General features: G+C 39.6%; 1 protein-coding gene across 1 annotated transcript in view; it reads right to left on the bottom strand.

Annotated features, from left to right (window-relative positions):
- CLCN4 (Cl-/H+ antiporter 4) overlaps positions 1 to 18,951 on the bottom strand; it is a 97,763-nt gene that overhangs the window by 23,782 nt on the left and 55,030 nt on the right. Inside the window, exons 9-11 of the mRNA XM_089673899.1 lie at positions 16,935 to 17,480; positions 12,080 to 12,266; positions 4,846 to 5,244 (exon numbers count right to left, since the gene is read on the bottom strand). Coding sequence (XP_089530025.1) covers positions 4,846 to 5,244; positions 12,080 to 12,266; positions 16,935 to 17,480 — 1,132 coding nt within the window. The remainder of the gene's footprint in view (positions 1 to 4,845; positions 5,245 to 12,079; positions 12,267 to 16,934; positions 17,481 to 18,951) is intronic.

Raw genomic sequence — 18,951 nt, 5'->3', positions numbered from 1 at the left:
AATTCTGTGTCTGTCCCTGAGTAACAATTCTGTGTCCCTCAGTAACAATTCTGTGTCCCTCAGTAACAATTCTGTGTCTGTCCCTGAGTAACAATTCTGTGTCCCTGAGTAACAATTCTGTGTCCCTCGGTAACAATTCTGTGTCCCTCAGTAACAATTCTGTGTCTGTCCCTGAGTAACAATTCTGTGTCCCTCAGTAACAATTCTGTGTCCCTCAGTAACAATTCTGTGTCCCTCAGTAACAATTCTGTGTCTGTCCCTGAGTAAAAATTCTGTGTCTGTCCCTGAGTAACAATTCTGTGTCTGTCCCTGAGTAACAATTCTGTGTCTTTCCCTGAGTAACAATTCTGTGTCCCTCATTAACAATTCTGTGTCCCTCAGTAACAATTCTGTGTCCCTCAGTAACAAATCTGTGTCTGTCCCTGAGTAACAATTCTGTGTCTGTCCCTGAGTAACAATTCTGTGTCCCTCAGTAACAATTCTGTGTCCCTCAGTAACAATTCTGTGTCTGTCCCTGAGTAACAATTCTGTGTCCCTGAGTAACAATTCTGTGTCCCTCAGTAACAATTCTGTGTCCCTGAGTAACAATTCTGTGTCCCTGAGTAACAATTCTGTGTCCCTCAGTAACAATTCTGTGTCCCTCAGTAACAATTCTGTGTCCCTCAGTAACAATTCTGTGTCTGTCCCTGAGTAACAATTCTGTGTCTGTCCCTGAGTAACAATTCTGTGTTTTTCCCTGAGTAACAATTCTGTGTCCCTCAGTAACAATTCTGTTTCCCTCAGTAACAATTCTGTGTCCCTGAGTAACAATTCTGTGTCCCTCAGTAACAATTCTGTGTCCCTCAGTAACAATTCTGTGTCTGTCCCTGAGTAACAATTCTGTGTCTGTCCCTGAGTAACAATTCTGTGTCTGTCCCTGAGTAACAATTCTGTGTCCCTCAGTAACAATTCTGTGTCTGTCCCTGAGTAACAATTCTGTGTCTGTCCCTGAGTAACAATTCTGTGTCTGTCCCTGAGTAACAATTCTGTGTCCCTCAGTAACAATTCTGTGTCCCTCAGTAACAATTCTGTGTCTGTCCCTGAGTAACAATTCTGTGTCTGTCCCTGAGTAACAATTCTGTGTCCCTAAGTAACGGTTCTGTGGCCCTAAGTAACGGTTCTGTGGCCCTAAGTAACGGTTCTGTGGCCCTAAGTAACGATTCTGTGTCCCTAAGTAACGGTTCTGTGTCCCTAACTCTCTCCCTCAATACAGACAGGTCTGCCTCTCTTGAATGACTGGAGGCAAATGGAGAATTCTAAAATTGCTGCAATTTATAGCTCGACCATTACACAGTGCTGGCTGGCTGGCTGCTGATTGGCTAATGCGATCACATGTCATGAATGAATGCATTATGGGTCAGCGCGCCTTGTCTGCGCGCCTTCCCAGAGATCCCGCACATGTCGCCGCCATTTTAGGAAAAATTTCGATTCGCGCATCCGAAGTCTGCTAATTTTCGGATTCGTCGCGAATCGAAATTTTCCTAATATTCGAAACTAATTCCACTTCGCCAAGTTCGATTCGCTCATCTCTATTTAAGAACACCACATTCTACAACCAAGTTTTGCTTCCTCCAAAATATTGTTTGAATAGATACAGTATTTGCCATCCTAAAAAGTCAGCAGAAAGCTATGCAAAGACCTGTTCTAGTAACATTTCTCTACTTGAAAGAGAAGGTTACTGCCTTTCTTGGCTTTCCACATAGTGGAGACAGAATGTTTGTCTATATGTAGTGTATATACGGTATAGTAGAAAGTTGTGCAAAGCATTATTGTATGTAGTTGCAAAACTACTGTTCAATAAATTAGTTGACAAAAAGAAACCTCACCTCTGTGATATGCTGAATGTAATGTAAGTAGCCTCATGTGAAGTGGGTGCAAGGGCTTAAAGGTTACATGCAGCCAGGTACAGCAGTAAAGCCCTATGTTATTTCAAATGGAGACAGAACTGGCAGTACATCTGTGCCCAGCCTACACCAGAAGAGATCTCTGAAGCAGCATAGAAGTGGTGGAATACATTTAAAGGAGTCAACTAGAAAGTGTATTATCACACAGTAGTACCATAGTATATCACAATATGGTATTTGTTGTCACCTATACTGTGTCATTCAGCAGAGACATGCTATACCATCCAGGGGAATTAAATTTACAGAAATCCCCCTGCGCTCCACAGAACCTAGTGAGTTAGCTGCTATCACCTATTCTCTATACCGCAAGATATGTGCAAACAAAATTATATAAATGGTGAAGCGCTCAACTTAAATAGAAGTGAAAATTATCTCATACCTAAATAAATTCCAAATATGCAAACTCAATAATCAATATAAATAAAAAAAATGGTGCAATATCCCCATATATGAATTATACGTTCCTGGTGGTATAGTGATGAACAACTAATACCTCTTGAGCTGTGCAAATATACAAAAAAATAATCAATATAAATGAAAAAACTAGTGCAATATCCCCATATATGGATTATACGTCCCTGGTGGTATAGTGATGAACAACTAATACCTCTTGAGCTGTGCAAAGTGATACTTATATCCAATTAATTAAAACAATTAAATAAAATATTAATTCAAAATAAATTGTGATGCCACACTGTGCAAAATCATAAAAAGTGTTCAAATGACGTCACTCCATGCTGCAATTGTGCTCTTCGTGAAAATCTTGATGTGACTCCCCTCAATAATAGCCAAAGTGCCCCCTCACCTTCCACATTCGACCCTTGCGGGTCACAAAGCTTTATATATATATAATATATCTCTGCCAGGTGTTTTTCTCCTCCACTGCCTCCACCGACCCAATCAAGATCCTCCTCCAGGCAATGAGTTCCACTCAAATAACTCCCCTCACAATACGGACTCAGACACAGGGCGCATATGCAAGAAAAAGCAGACCTCCATAGTGCAACTCTGTTTTAATGCACTCAGAGATATATAAAAAAATGCACTCACATATCCTCCAACAGAGAGAAGCAGTTCCCCATGTGCTATGGGTATATTCAGGTGTACAAAGATGGCGTCCGAACCCGGAACCGGAAGTACGTCACCCCTATGACCGGAAATACGTCAAGCATCCAGGGGAATTGCATGGACATTCAACAGAGACACGTCATCCAGTTGCAAATTATTACGTAGGAGGAGGATATTAGAGTATCTAGTCACAAATTACCACCACCTACCCACTTAAGGGTTATTAATTCCCCAATATCAGCATTTATTTTGTGGAGGAATTTAGTGTCAAGGTATGGGATTTGTTACAGACTGGGAATTTATGTTCTGTAATTGTTATAAACATGAGACCCACTAATCTATCTTCATGTCATAATTCTGTTCACTCAGAACCCTACTGTGTGTATACTGGCTCTCCATAATGAGTTACCCCTTTACTCTATGGTTTACACTATAGTAGCAGAAGTACTGTCCTTTGGTTATGATAGGCTGTGGATATGTGATCAAAGGCTGAGACTCTTTAGGCGTCTAGTACATGTGAGAGGAAATATTGATTTTAATTGAAAAAATTGTATTCCTTAATACACTGTTGTAGTCTGCATGTATCTCAACCCTGAAAGTGTTCCTGAAAGAGAACTACCTAGAAGCAGTTTTCTTTGGCAACCAGGATGGGCTTGTGATCCCTGCTATTCTAAGTATACCCCAGAAGGTTTCCTATAGTAACCCTGATGGGTATACATTCATTAAAGTTTTGTGAGTGCAATCTTGTTTCTATTTATTTTTTGAAAGCTATTGGGCTTATAACACTAGGGGTTCACCCAATGTCTTCTTTTTGTTTTACAACGAACTGGTCACCCTACCATATGTAACAGTGGTGCTGCTACAGTAGGATTTGAGCTTCATGTAATTCATGTAATACCCACTGAAAAGTATTGGTCCTTTCAGGGGCGGACTGACAACTCATGGGGCCCCCTGGCAATAGGGGATCATGGGGCCCCTGTGTCCTTGCCCAAACTCAAAAAAGCCTATGAAAAAGGTACCAGGGGCATCTCATGGGGCCCCCTACTCCCCGGGCCCTCGGGCAGTGCCCAAGTTTCCAAATGGTCAGTCCGCCCCTGGGTCCTTTGCACTGTTTTGACAAGTGAAGCCCAGGAATACATTTTGTAGTAGTGAAACCTCTAATGGGAGAAGCACAGTTGGCCATTTACTTTTTCTAACTATCACTTATTAAACTCACTAAACTCTCTGCATACATATGCAGTCAATCACTTAGATCGGTTTAAGCTACATTTTCCCCACTGTACTCATCTGAGACCTGTACTATTTCTATATGTGACTAGTTCAATATTCATTTTACAAATGTGTGTGTATTTTTATGGATGCTTCTGGTTCTCATCTGAAGATCTCTGTGGTCTGCATGTGTTATACTGTATAAAAATACAATCATGAATATCCAGAATTGTATTCAGCATAAAACAATGTGTATCCAACATAAGACTATATGCCTAGGAACTAGACTTGAATTTAGTATATTGTTTAAGGTCTGGATGTGTTTAGTTGTAGAATACACTTTATTATTTGGGAAATCTACAGATCTATAACTTCCAGCTGCTAAAAAAAAAATAGATATATGTTAAGTTTGGAACATTGTCTTGATTTCATTATAAGAATAAGGGTTGGGGTTTGTTTTATCATTTAAATAATATTTGCAAAGATGATTTTAAATCTATTAAAATCCTGAAAAAAACATTATGTTTACTTCAGCAGCCTGTGGTCAGATAAATGATGACAGAAAAACTAAAATGTTAGACGTAAATAAATCAGTGCAAACCTTACGTCAGAACCAGAAACTTACTTATTGCAATTATAAGTTCTCTTCTTTGGGCAAAACCAATTAGACGTTCGGAGTCTCTGGATACCACAACAGGGAAACCATTATAATCGGTGTCCTTGATTAGAGTCTCCACATCTTCTACTGTCAAATTGTCCTGGGTTAGTACAGAGAGTGGTGGCTCACCACGACGAGGCCGCATGACGTCCGTGGCCAATGTCCTGTGGGTGAACTCATCTTTTACATCAAGAAATGGGTATCCATTTAAATGGATGTGTGCTTCATAAATTCCTTCTTTTCCAAATGCATCTGCTACCCATTTACTGGTGACTGCAGCTGCCATTAGTGGTACAATGTACTCCAGACCACCCGTCAACTCAAACATGATGACAACCAAAGAAACTGTCATCCTGGTGACACCACCTATTAATAAAACAAGAAAACATTGTCATTTGAGGCTTACTGTATGACATAGAGTGCTTGAAAGAAAATCATCTTTATTTTTTGTGAAAGTTAACATAAACAAAATGTATCTTTGCCTTAGTGGTTGAATTAAAAGTATCACAGATGGGTTTGCCTGCTAAATGATAGTGATGAGCAAATTTGATTAAGCTACCAGTAAGATTTATCCAAAATGAAATTTTAATTTTTTCTCACTTAAAGTGTTACTAAACTCAGAACCCTGCAGTCACTATATTTGGTCTCCCACAGTACACAAAACATAGAAATGCAAACATAAACTGCTAATACCTTTTCTCATTTGTAGTATATAGAAGTATTGTGACTTCTATCAGTGTCCATCTTGTAGAAGGAGTTTTCATTCTGCTCTGACTGTCCTATGAGGCTGCATAACCACTGACCCTCTGTCTGAACAGTGCTGATTGGCTTGTGCTGATCACATGCGCCCTCCCAAAGAAAACAAAAACTCTCTAGCAATACACAATAAACTGAGTATGTGCAGAGTGACTCCTAGAGCTCTGTACTATCAGCAGGTGGATTGGGGACAGTAGAAGAAGAGGAGGATCACAGAAGACAGGATCAAAAAGCCATTTTACACAATGCAGAGGATTAACCCCTTAGGTTCCACAGTGAGTATAACAAGCATGCTTTACTGCATATGCAGACTGATTTTACTGTTGTGGGTTTAGTAACACTTTAACTGCTTCAGTGAAATTTGATTGAAAAAAATCTCTTTTTTTCTTTTGTTTGGAGGATTATCGGTATTTGCAATTGCGCCACTGGGTCCTATCCCTCCGTCGTACCTCTACATACCCTTACCTCAAAACACCCTTTGAGCACGCTTGTCAGCATTCCCCAGGGTCCCCTGGTCTTATTTCTGTAATTTATGCCTCCCTTAACAGTAGGTCTTCCTCACCACCCCTGTCTTATTTCTCTCAATGGGAGAGAGATCTGGGTGTCTCCATTGTGGCGGAGGATTGGCGTAGGGCCTGGGGGATGGTGGCAAAATGTTCATTCAATACAGTCACTCTTGAGGCAGCCTACAAAGTTCTCCTGCGGTGGTACTGGGTTCCAGCTCGGACTGCTCACTTTAATCCAACTGGCAGAGATAGGTGTTTCCGGAACTGTGGTCTACGTGGGGACATCTTGCACATTTGGTAGTCGTGCCCGCGATTGATAGACTTCTGGTCTAGGGTTTTTGGTTTGTTACAAACGCTATTTCATATTACGGTCTGTAGGGATGCAAAGGTGGCTCTCCTGCATTGCCCAATTTTGGATCTCTCTAGGTCTCAGCAGAAATTGGCATCCTACCTGTTCATTTCGGCCAAACGTGCTTTAGCATGGAGAACCCCTTCGGTAGTCTTCCAGGGGGTAAAGACCCGGATGAATGCTATGTTGTTCAACGAATGGATGTCTAGCATTCTTCATGATTCTCATCCGAGATTCCTTAAGGTTTGGGAACCTTGGATACGTTTTTCCTTGCCATCCCTGCCTCCTACTAGTTATGGCCTCCTATAGTCGCTGCCTGTGCTAGCCCAGATCCGTGATCCCTCTAGTTTCCCTTCTTTCATGTTTTCTTTCTAATTCCCTTTTGTTTTATTTTCTTTTTGTTTTCTTCTAACCTTTTTTCTTTTATCTTTTCTTCCGATATTATGTTGGATTACTGCTGCTATTTGGTTCGGTTTTTTGCCGTCCATTCTTGATGCCATTGGACATTTCATTATTTGACTAATACAAATCAGCAGGATGTCTCTGTTTATGTGTTATTGTTCTGCTCTGCCCCTGCGAGGGCGTATTTTGAGCTTGTTATATTCTTAAAAACAAAACTTTTGTAATAATAATATTGAAACAGAAAAACTCTTGTGTGTGAGAGTTATGTCATTACAGCCCAGCCAAACAAGATGGCCGAAAATCCCGCAAACACAAAAAGAACAGACAAATATGTCAGCACTGGTGATGGAGGAAGGGTAGATGTGTTAACTTCCGATTTAATTATGATTACCCAGTTGATTTCTATACATTTTGCCAAAATGGAAACATTTTTTGATTTTTCAAGGAAATGATGCCTATGAATGTCAGTCATTTCTACTAAAGGGCCATGAAGAATGGGCGAGACCTGCTTGGTTGCCTTTTGGTCTAAACTAAGGATCCAAGAGGGCCAGCCTATATTGACTATCTCTGGTCCAGGAAAACCTTAACTATTGCAATCAGAAGCCCCAGAATACCATCAGTATACACTCTCAAGATGTCTTATAATGTATTATTAAGAGGTATGATACCATTACAGTGAACATGGTGACATTGTCAGGTTTGCAAATAAGACATATCTTCCACAACTAGCCAGGACTACTGGTGTAAGCAAAGGTCTATCATGTTTTAACACAGGATATTAAAAATCCATATATATATTTAGAATGACATTATAATCAAAATTTAAAGGTAATTCATAGGGGTTTAAAAAAATTTTTTATATGGTGCTAATCCAATTTTGTCAGCAATTTTTCCCCTTTGTTTGAGTCACATGTAAAAAATGTTCTGTCTTTCTATAGCCAGCTGGAAATACAGAAGAAAATTACTATTAATCTGGCAGTAAGGATGACCACACAACTGTAATTTTATTGCCTGAGAGCAAGGTTTTTATAAACTCAAAACATAATTTCTGTTTTAGGTTTCTGGCAAATGTCATATTATAAAGAAGATGAGAAATATAATCAGCTTTGTAAATAGTATTTATTTCCTGCAATGTTCTGTTATGCTTGTATTGGCAAATTATTTGCTTAAAATATAAGGCAGAACTTTTTTGTGTTGCAAGGGATTAGAACCCCTGTTAGGAAGAGTCAGAGAAGTGAGGAAAATTTAAAAATTTGAGCTGCCACATGAACAGAAAGAAAGAGGAAATATTTTAGGGAGGACACTTGTTCCCATAACAGCAAAGAGAAAAGTTATCTCACTTTGAAGAGATTTTCCAACTTCCTGCGGTGTCTACAGGAAAGGAAAGTGAAAGAAACTTTTTTGAATTAGATACAGGTGGCAAAAAGGAAAAAAAAACTGGCAGGGTATTTAACCGCTAGCCTACAGGGCACTTATACCCCCTTCCTGCCCAGGCCAATTTCCAGCTTTCAGTACTGTCGCACTTTGAATGACAATTGCGCGGTCAAACAACACTGTACCCATATGAAATTTTTATCATTTTTTTGTGACAGATAGAGCTTTATTTTGGTGGTATTTAATCACCTCTGGGTTTTTTATTTTTTCTTAAACAAACCAAAAACCACAGAAAACTTTGAAAAAAAAATGTTTTTTCTTAGTTTTTGTTATAAAATTTTGTAAATAAGTGATTTTTCTCCTTCACTGATGTGCGCTAATGAGGCTGCACTGATAGGCTGCACTGATGGACACTGATAGGTGGCACTGATGGGCACTGATGAGGAGGCACTGGTAGGTGGCACTGATGGGCATTGGCAGGCATCACTGATGGGCACTGAAAGGCAGCACTGATACATGGCACTGATAGGCAGCACTGATAGGCGGCACTGACTGGCACTAATAGGCAGCACTGACTGGCACTGATAGGCGGCACTGACTGGCACTGTTAGGCGGCACTGACTGGCACTGCTGGGCGGCACTGACAGGCACTGATCGGCGGCACTGATGCGCACTGATAGGCAGCACTGACTGGCACTGATAGGTGGCACTGATTGGCAGCACTGATAGGTGGCACTAATTGGCATTGATAGGTGGCACTGACTGGCACTGATGGGTGGCACTGAAAGGCAGCTCAGATGGGCACTGATATGTGGAATTGATGTGCACTGGTAGGCACTGATATGTGGCACTGATGTGGCACTGGCACGAGGCACTGATGAGCACTGACATAAGGCACTGATGGACACTGACAGGTGGCACTGCTGGGGCTACAGTGATCATCAGGGCACACCGATCATCAGTGCCCTGATGATCAGTGTACATGTCCCCTCCACAGAAAGCCGATTACCAGCTCTCCTCTCCTCTCGAGCTGTCAGCGTGATAGCTTGAGAGGAGAGAAATGCCGATAACCGGCATTTCCCTGTTTACATATGATCAGCTGTGATTGGACACAGCTGATCACATGGCCGAGCCGACATCTTTGGCTCTTTCTGTGATCGGTGATCTGCTGTGTCCGAGGGACACAGTGCACCGCTGATCGCCGCACTGCGCGCTCCCTGAGCCGCGCATGAGCAGTGAGAATGGGAGGATGACGTCCTTCCAGAATCAGAGAACCACCTTGCGCCCGTCATATTACTATATGGCAGGCGGGAGGTGGTTAAACATTCTTTACTCTATCCAAAATGGGGAAAAAAAGTTTTGTCTTTGATTTACTTTATTCTCCTAATTTAAAGGAAACGTGGTGAGAGAAACATGTCTGCCCTTAATCACCTCTCCTTCTGAGGTTGTCAGTGCCTGGCTATCATGCTGGCCATCGGGTTTCAGTTCTTCTAAATCAGTGACCTAAAGATCAGTGATATCCAGGAAAACAGCAGAAGCAACTCAGATATGGCTACATCCAATCCGCATATATGTGAACCAGCACTCAGTGTTGAAAATACTTAAAACTGTTGAACGTTGTACAAGGAATGTGTGCTGGGGCCTGGTGATGGGTGATTTAATCCTCCAGTGCTATGTTGTGGGCAGGAAGGTGTCATTTGACATACTTCTTGATATTTGAAATAGGAGAAGAATTTTATCAAGTTGCAGCAGGGATCAGAACACCAATAGTGGAGATAAGTGTAAATATAGCTACTGAAAGGTGCTTAAGACAGGGTGGGACAGGGAGTAGGTTGGGGTTTTTTTGCTGTCGGGTTTCCTGTAAGATCACTACCCCATTGCAGTCAATCAGAATTTCCTTAACCACTTCCTGTCCGGCCAAGGTACATAAACGGCCTGAAGAGAGCAGTGCAGGAGCGGGTTGCCGTTCGTAAACGGTGCCCGCATTTACAGACTGTGCGCGCTCCCTGGGAGTGCGTGGCACCGCAATCCAGTGCCTGCTGTGTCCGGAGGACACAGCGGAACACCGATTGCTGTACGGGACCTCTGTGTGAGGTCCCGATCATGTGATCACTGATTGGCCAATCAGTAATCACATGAACAGTAGTAAGCAAGATATCACTTCCTGACTTCATTGCTTACTATGTGTGAAATCTGTGAATGATCACAGAGGTCACATGGTACAAGGCTATTCAAAACAGCCTTGTACCATGTGACAAGCTGTGACCAATCACAGCTCTCACAGTATTTCTCAATTGCTGCAAGAATGCAGCCAGAGAGAAGGAGATATGATTGCTTTTACAGCCTTTATGTGTGTAAAAGCAATCAGTGTGAAAAAAAAATGTTCATCCCCCCCCACAAGTAGTACAGTGTCACCATGGTGACACTGTACTGCTAGGGTGACAGTGAAACAACAACATAAATAATAATATAAAAAAATAAAATACAAATGTAAATCTTTTTTAAAAAAATATTATAATTTTTGGTTATGAACTAATTTGGGTTATTTTTTTTTTACTAAAAAGATAACTGAATACATTTTGACCAATATTTTTTAAGAAGGATTATTTATTTGCAAAATTTTCTAAGAAAAACACTTTTTAAAAAAATTTGTGGACTTTTTTATTTATATAGCAAAAAAAAAATAAAAATCCCAGTGGTGAATAAATACCACCAAAATAAAGTTTTATCGGTCTCAAAAAAATGCTAAAAAATTAATATGGTTACAGTGTTGCATGACCGTGCAATTGTTATTCAAAGTGTGATAGCACTGAAAGCTGAAAATTGGCCTGGGCAGGAAGGGGATGAAAGTGTCTGGACTTGAAGTGGTTAACTGAAGTCAGGACAGTACAAGATTCATCCTGAATGTTGGAAATGGTCACTGCACTTTGCACTACATATTTATACTATATGGCATATTTATAAAGCAATGAATGTAACATACACCAAACATTCACTATAGGTGTATCTTTCTGGTGCATGTTTATTAACTTACTGTCACGCATATAAAGTGTTTGTACAGCGGCAAAGATGATGTGCTTGGACGTCCACGTGCAGCACATATGCATCCATGGGCAGTTGGGGTTCCTGGGCTGAGGGCGCACTCACTACACACTCTTAGCACAGTGACCGAGCTGTCAAAGTCAGTGGGATTGGCTCCCAATCATGTGACCACTGTGACAGGCTATCATGTAGTGCTCACATGATTGGGCAGTCCTTCTTGCCCTCAGACGTAAAGACCCTATTAAAGGTACATTGTGGCTGGGTTGGAAAAAGTTAAATTACTGTGATTTACTTACTTTCAACCCATGTTTGGTGATTGTCACATTCGCTGCTTTATAAACATGCCCTATATGAATACTTAATTTTGCTCATGCGGGTCAAAGCAATTGATTCACTTCTGCCTACCTGCCCACTTGCACATATCTGTCTTTCACTCTCCTGCCCCTTCATTCAGATGTATGTGGACAAGGGCAATAGTTTAGTGAATCTTTTGCTCTGCCCTGCATGGGTAAATCACAAGTTCATATTTAGGTTTGGTCCTTACACTATTGTGAAAGCAAACAGTAACTTGCAAACCTTCTTCAGCCTAAAAAGGCTGAAAACTTACATTATATTTATTAGGACATTTAGCAAAAATATTTGCAACATAAAAAATTTTTGGCATAAAATGAAACAGTGCTGAAATTTCCTAGTCATTTGAGAAACAAAAATAATTTAGGACACAAATTGTAATCCGACAATTGGTACAAAGTAATAACCTACAATACTGCACCTAGACATGCTGCGGCTCCCACCATGGCATATAGCCCTGGAGTAACACAGTCCGCTCCTGGTCTGCACCAGTTTCTAAAGATTATCCAATCATGATGATGATAAGCCAGTTGCTCCACCCCAACTCCAACTATACGGCCGGCTATGGCTCCAACTGCTATGCTTGGGATAAACAAGCCCGATGGAATCTATAAAGTATGAAAACCACAGCGTACAATAAGATAAAATAACACTGTGCTGCGCAATACAATTATTCAGCAATTTATTTCCATTAAGTGTAGTCTTGCTAAGTTTTGAAAATAAGCTGCACCATTCCTATGAAAGACTAAACTACAAGTTTTAAATATTACAAGCCAAAATCCATACAATTCTATATTTGTTCACAACACATGAGTTATGTATTTACATTTATGGGAACAAATCTGTCTCCCAAAGAAGGGACTAAAGCTGGATATACATTAGTAGATTTTCAAATGAAAATTTGTATGAAAATTCATATAAAAATTCTCACTACATTTGACAGCTTGACGAATGTCATAAAAGAGTATTTCAAAATTTTGCTTGCTTTAACATTCAATTTTGGAGAAAATGGACTTACTGAATGAAAATCACAAACACCTTTAAAAATCTGTTCATTTGAGAAAAAATGTCTCCTTTAAATTTTCTCGTTTCTTAAAAAAACAAACATCAATTTCAACCAACTAATGATGAGAAAATCAAATAAACATTGATAAAATTAGCAATTTCGAATGAAAATTCTAATAATGTATAGCCAGTTTAAGAGACAACATACCTTGCTCCAGAAATTGGAGAAGTTGGAGGTAGCAGATTTGCAGAACAATAGTATTTACAGGTTATGCATACAGTTAGAGGTTACCTGGAGCCTATGCAGTGAACTCTTTTATGTCCCTTGAGGTTGCTCAGATACCTCCATAATTGCCTGGAGAAAAGTGTTGTTGTTGCAATGTAAACAGACTGTGGGAAGGCTTTAAATATGGCTGGATAAGTAATGGTTAGTAAACCATTAGGAACACTGTACTAACACTGCACTGAGGCTAGGGAGAAGGAGGAATTTGGTAGCAGGCTGAAAAGGATACATAGCTGACTACAATAGTTGTGTGCTTTTGTGGCCAAAACTTCTTGTTACACCCAGTTTGCCAGTTGTCACTGTCACGTTCCAGGGTAAAAATATTCAAAACCCAACTCCTGCATTTTATATATTTTTTTTATTGGAGTGTGAAAAGGTTCTAACAACTGGCAGGTTTTTTTTTTCCGTCTGTGACCCCAATTAAAAGATTTCCCATTAGGGACACTGAACAAAGCAACACACTTTTTCATCAGTAATATGTGTTGAACCATCAGTTGAATGCTTAGAACCTTTCTCAGTATATTATTGTCTGCGTGTTCCTGTCGCAGTGACAACTGCTCCTTTATGTCTTGTCATGTTGTGACACAGGGTCAGAAAGTGAGGTGATGGGCCAAAGACAGCAATTTGATAGACATTTTTAATCTTCTCAAGAATAAAAAAAAAAGATTGGCTTGAGACGGGATTTCATTTATCAGTATTCAACAAATATAGTGCTGATTTGTAAGTTATAATGCATAGTCCCTTAAAGATGAACTCTAGGCAGTTACAAAAATGAAAGCAAGTATTTTATTTCTGTGACGGTGGTTTATTGTACTGTCGATTTACATTTTTTATGATATTTATGCATGCAATTTTGAGAGTCGCACTGCACTAGATATGGCAAAATGTTTTCTTGTAATTATTGAACTATTGTATTTATGTTTATTAAATGCACAAGCATTTTTAGGCATAAATAGTATAAGTAGCTACATTTGTATAGACATTGGTCACTGTGATCCCCTCTATACCAGGACAAAAAGCAGTAAGGCCTTGCTATATGCATATGTACCAACAATCAATATCCAATCAGAAGTTGGAAAAATGTTTTAATCCAGGGTTCTTGACCAAGCTGCAATGCTTCTGCAATGGAGGTTAAGGACTGGTTTGTACTGTCTAGCACAGCATGGTCTCATAAAAGCTACCAAAATTGGGTGGGGTCTGCCTCAGGTAATATATAGAAATAACAGCCAGAATGAAGCATCTAGATGCAGCACTATAGTAATCAATATGCCCATACACACAGAGCTGTGCCTACTGTACCTGTACCTTTGCTTTCAATGGGGCTGCTTCTCTCAGTCAATCAGAGGAAACCCCGCTTGGGTTCTTGATCATAATCACAGGCAGGGTGCATCCACACATGTGAAGGTACCCATACATTAGATAGCCCTGTAGACTTCTACTATTGCAACTGTTTAGCTAAAGACCTATTCATACAAACTATACATGGTGGTGACACAAATAGTTCACCTATATCCATTACAGGTGTCCGTTTATGAACCAGCGGTAATAGATCACTGCTCAGTTCTCCGGCATTCTCGGAGAACACAGTTCTCCTGTGAATGCCGTTTATGAAGCATATGTAGATCAGTTCTCCAAACGAAGGGAGAACGGTCTACAAACTCTGGAAAACGGCTGATTTTACCATAATCTCGCGAGATTACAGTAAAAGATCAGTTTACTAAGCAGAGGTAAATTATCTCTGCTTAGTTTGCGGTCCCTCCAATTCTCCAGCTCTGGGCTGGAGAATCTGGAGGGAGAACACAGATCGCCAGGGAAGGGCTGAACATGTTCTCCTGGGTGTCATAAACTGTGAATGACCAGAGAATAGCTGCGATCCTCTGAATCTCAGCTATTCTCTGTGTCATAAAAGGACACCAATGTGTGCTAAAATGCATTTGCGTTGTGGTGTATTGGCTAGGTGCATTAGAGTGTTATTCAGAATGATATGTTGCAGTGCCATTTATTTTAAATGGCACACCATTGCACCTAGGCAGTGCATCACAAATTGGGAATATGCATCTATTCATGCATTCATGCATTGACTTACAATACCAACCCTTTCAAAATTAGCATGTTTTAACTCAACTCAAAATGCCTAACAGAACAGCTGCACTCACTGTTTGGTTTATAGAGGACTGTATCTTGAAAAGTAAAGCACTTAGGTAAGTGTAATTTTAAGCACTAGTTAATGTTCTTCTTTAATAAAAATGTAGCTACTCTTTAAGACATTGAAGCACAAACGACCTTGAACGAGTTTGCTATTATTTTTTAACTAATGTCTGAAATATTCCAGTGAAAAAAATGCTGAATTCATTCTCCACTAAAATATTTGAAGGGAAATATTATTTTAGGGTGTGTGCATCTAAAAATGCCAGATGGACAAACAGTGATTCAGAGTAAGCTATATAACTGACATTCTGTGGTTACATTACCATACTAGTACTCTATATATGCAACTAGCTTATGTTATTAGATACCTCTATGTTCATTTAAATATTATAATCATTTAACAAAGGGTATAGTGTAGACACACTAGCGGCAGACGATGATAAAACACATTTCAGTGTTACACAAAACAGATCAGGTAGACCAAAACTGCTCTGTAGTGTTCAGTACTTCCCGGACAACCAGAGGATATTTATACTTGAAACTTCTATCAAAGACGTACTTGTATCATAAGGGATTGTTATTTTATTAATGGTAGATATTTAAATATTTAGAAAAGTGCTCCCATGTGACTTGCTGCAGCTGAGTCTCTTGGTGGTCCTTCTTATTAAAACAAGTGGTAAATATTCATGAAACCAGGAAAGACACCTGTAACAAGTCTACAGGCTAACATAAAAGAGAACATGTTCTAGATGAGAAAAACAGGCTGAATAATTGATCAATTTAAACCAAGAAACACATATTATAAAAGAAACATCTGAGCTAACAAGGATACTGTTTAGGATTAGACACAGAAATATTCCTAAAATTATAGAATATTGAGAACAGGATCAAGTAGTCTATGCAGCCTGCATTTATTTCACCTAGTAATACTTCTATATAAGCATAGTCACGTGTACTGTATATCCAATATATATTAAAGGAAATAAATAGCAGCAATTAAAAACAGCATTGGCTTGCATAATCCTCAAAATGGTGAAAATAACTTGCATTTTTAAAGATACTTTATTTTTGCAAGACCTTGAGAGACTGGATCTAGACAAAGACAATTGCCTGGAACCCAGGTACTGCCTTTTAATAATAAAAAGCACAGCTTTTTAAAAACATATTATTTTGCTACATATTGTAAAATGTGAGGAATGGTTTCAAGCATACTTGTAAAATCATCAATAGGTCCTTTTTAAAATTGAGACCTCATCTAGTTTGTTACATGGCATTGTATTTATGGCTTCTTCTATGCACCATTAGTAACTTGCATAAAAAATAATATGTGCATTTATTTATTTATTACAGGTACTTATACAGCACCACAAATTTACGCAGCACTTTACATATATATTGTACATTCACATCAGTCCCTAACCCGCAAGGAGCGTACAATCTAAGGTTCCTAACTCACCTTCATACATATACATACTAGGGCCAATTTAGACAGGAGCCAATTAACCTACCAGCATGTCTTTTGGAGAATGGGAGGAAACTGGAGTACCAGGAGGAAACCCACACAGGCACAGGGAGAACATGCAAACTCCAGGTAGGTGGTTCCGTGGTCGGGCTTTGAACCAGCAACCCTAGTACTGCCAGGTGGAAGTGCTAACCATTTAGCCACTGTGCTGCCCAGTATTAAAAAAAAAATATTCACACAAAAGAAGACACTGTTGATCAGTATGCTCTACATTACTCAACCAGGGAGTCCCAATAATCAAAGATATTTTCATTTTAACAGATGAACACCATAATGTTAGTAATAAAAATAAAAAATAAAATAGAATAGTAGGCTTACCTTCATACCAAATGTGAATATAGTAATGATGATTTTAAATACAAGAGCTAATGCCAACTGCCACATTGCAGTATAGACTCCTGGGCCAGCTGGCCTGTCTGGAATGTCATCCACTGGTCTGGTCATGTTGATATCGTTGATGTAATCACAGAGTTGAGAAGACTCCAGAGCTCCACAGTCATTAAACAGCTCTGAGATCAGCTCACTTGTGCTCCTCCTCGTGTATGGATTTGGGTAAGCAATAATGGCTGTGATTGCAGTGACCACAATGACTTCCAGTACTGGATACTTGCCAAGACTGGTGGTTTTGCGCCGGCGGCACCAAGCAATGTTACAACGAATGAAAAGTGTACCCCAAAGCCCTCCAAAGACACCAAGAAGGATGAATGGAATCAGTTCCATCATATACCATGGTGTATGATATTCCACATAGAAAAGAACTAAGCGACTGTTGCCAAATGGGTTGATAGATCTCAGGGTAAAGGCAGCAACAAGGGCAGCAAAAAAAGAACGCCACAGTGTCTTTAAAGGAAAATAGTAACTGACCTAAAAAAGAAAAAAATATGCAAGTTGTTTAAATCCTAATCTTAAAAGTTTACAGATACACAGAACATTCCCTCAGTGTTACACTGTCACTTACATGAACTTTCCTCCATTAAAAGCAGAGAGAGGTGCTTTAGATGACATGTTTTCAACACACACTGGTAGGCAAAAGAGCTATCATCTTCTTAACCTCCCTGGTGGTATTCCCGAATGTAGCTCGGGGTAAAGTTTCAGTACCACAAGCGGTAACCCTGAGCTACACTCGGGCTTACCATGCGGCGCTGCTCCGGGATCTGTTCTTCTCTTACCTTCTCCTGCGCTCCCGCGATGTCCCTCCTGCAGTGTGCCCGGCTATGTCCTCCGGCGGATGCCGGCATCTGTCTTCCGTGTTCCGTTCCCTGAGACATCAGGACGTACGGGAGACGGAATGGGGGGAAATTTGAAAATGACAAAAAGTGACATTCACTAAATTCACTAAAATAACATAGTAAAACATTACTGTATCAAACCATTTCACATACATTTTGTCCCTAGTGCGTTGTCCTGTGCCCTGCCTACATTTTTACTGTTCTTTCTGCCTGGAAACTGAGAAATGTCCATGGCGTCCAAAAAGCGTCCCTTTAGGTCAAAACCAGTTTTAGACCAGCTAGAAAACAGCGATAGTAAATTAGAACTACTTGCAGAATTGAGTGATAATGATTTGTGGGGAAATTCGACACTGAAAACGATTTTGCGACTTTGCTCAGTGATGTGCGAACTTGGCGCTATATTTCAAATTTCAGTGTTTTTGGTTTGATTATATTATTGAATTAAATTTATTATTATTATATTATTAATTTTTATGATTATTTATTAAATTATAATTTATGATTTTGTGATTCAAATTTTAACATACCCGGGATGTTTACTAGATTCTTGTTCGGACAGATTTCAGTGAGGTATTCCTAAAAATTACAGGCCTACAAAAAAAAATACATATTTCCATGCAAAAAAATGTACCGCTTTGAGCACAGAAATATGGACATAATCAGACCGCTAAGAAGGTTAAAAAAGGTTTCAACCTTCTGCTGCCACAATACTATATCTCCAACAGCTTTACAGTGAGCCATGTGGTCATCTTACCTACACCACTAAGTATAAATCATCAGATGGCAGATGAAAACATTCCCTGAGATAAAGCAATCTATGATTCGTTGAAGACTTTTTTTTTTTTTTCTAAAATTGCAGTGAGTTTTAAAGAGCCAGTGGGGTAAATCTACTAAAACTGGAGCACTCAGATTCTGGTGTAGCTGTGCATGGTAGCCAATCAGCTTCCAACTTCAGCTTGTTCAGTTAAGCTTTGGCAATAAAATCTGGAAGCTGAGTTTCTATGTAGAGTTACACCAGATTTTGCACTCTCCAGTTTTAGTAAATAACCCTCAATAAGTGAATAAACTCACAGAGCTCTACCAACAACTAAGATATCAGAGTAATA

Source organism: Staurois parvus, unplaced genomic scaffold, assembly GCF_062004578.1.
Source record: "Staurois parvus isolate SC_StPar_1 unplaced genomic scaffold, SC_StPar_1.0 ptg000145l, whole genome shotgun sequence".
Taxonomy (NCBI): Eukaryota; Metazoa; Chordata; class Amphibia; order Anura; family Ranidae; genus Staurois; species Staurois parvus.
This window is presented reverse-complemented; position numbering and strand designations above follow the sequence as displayed.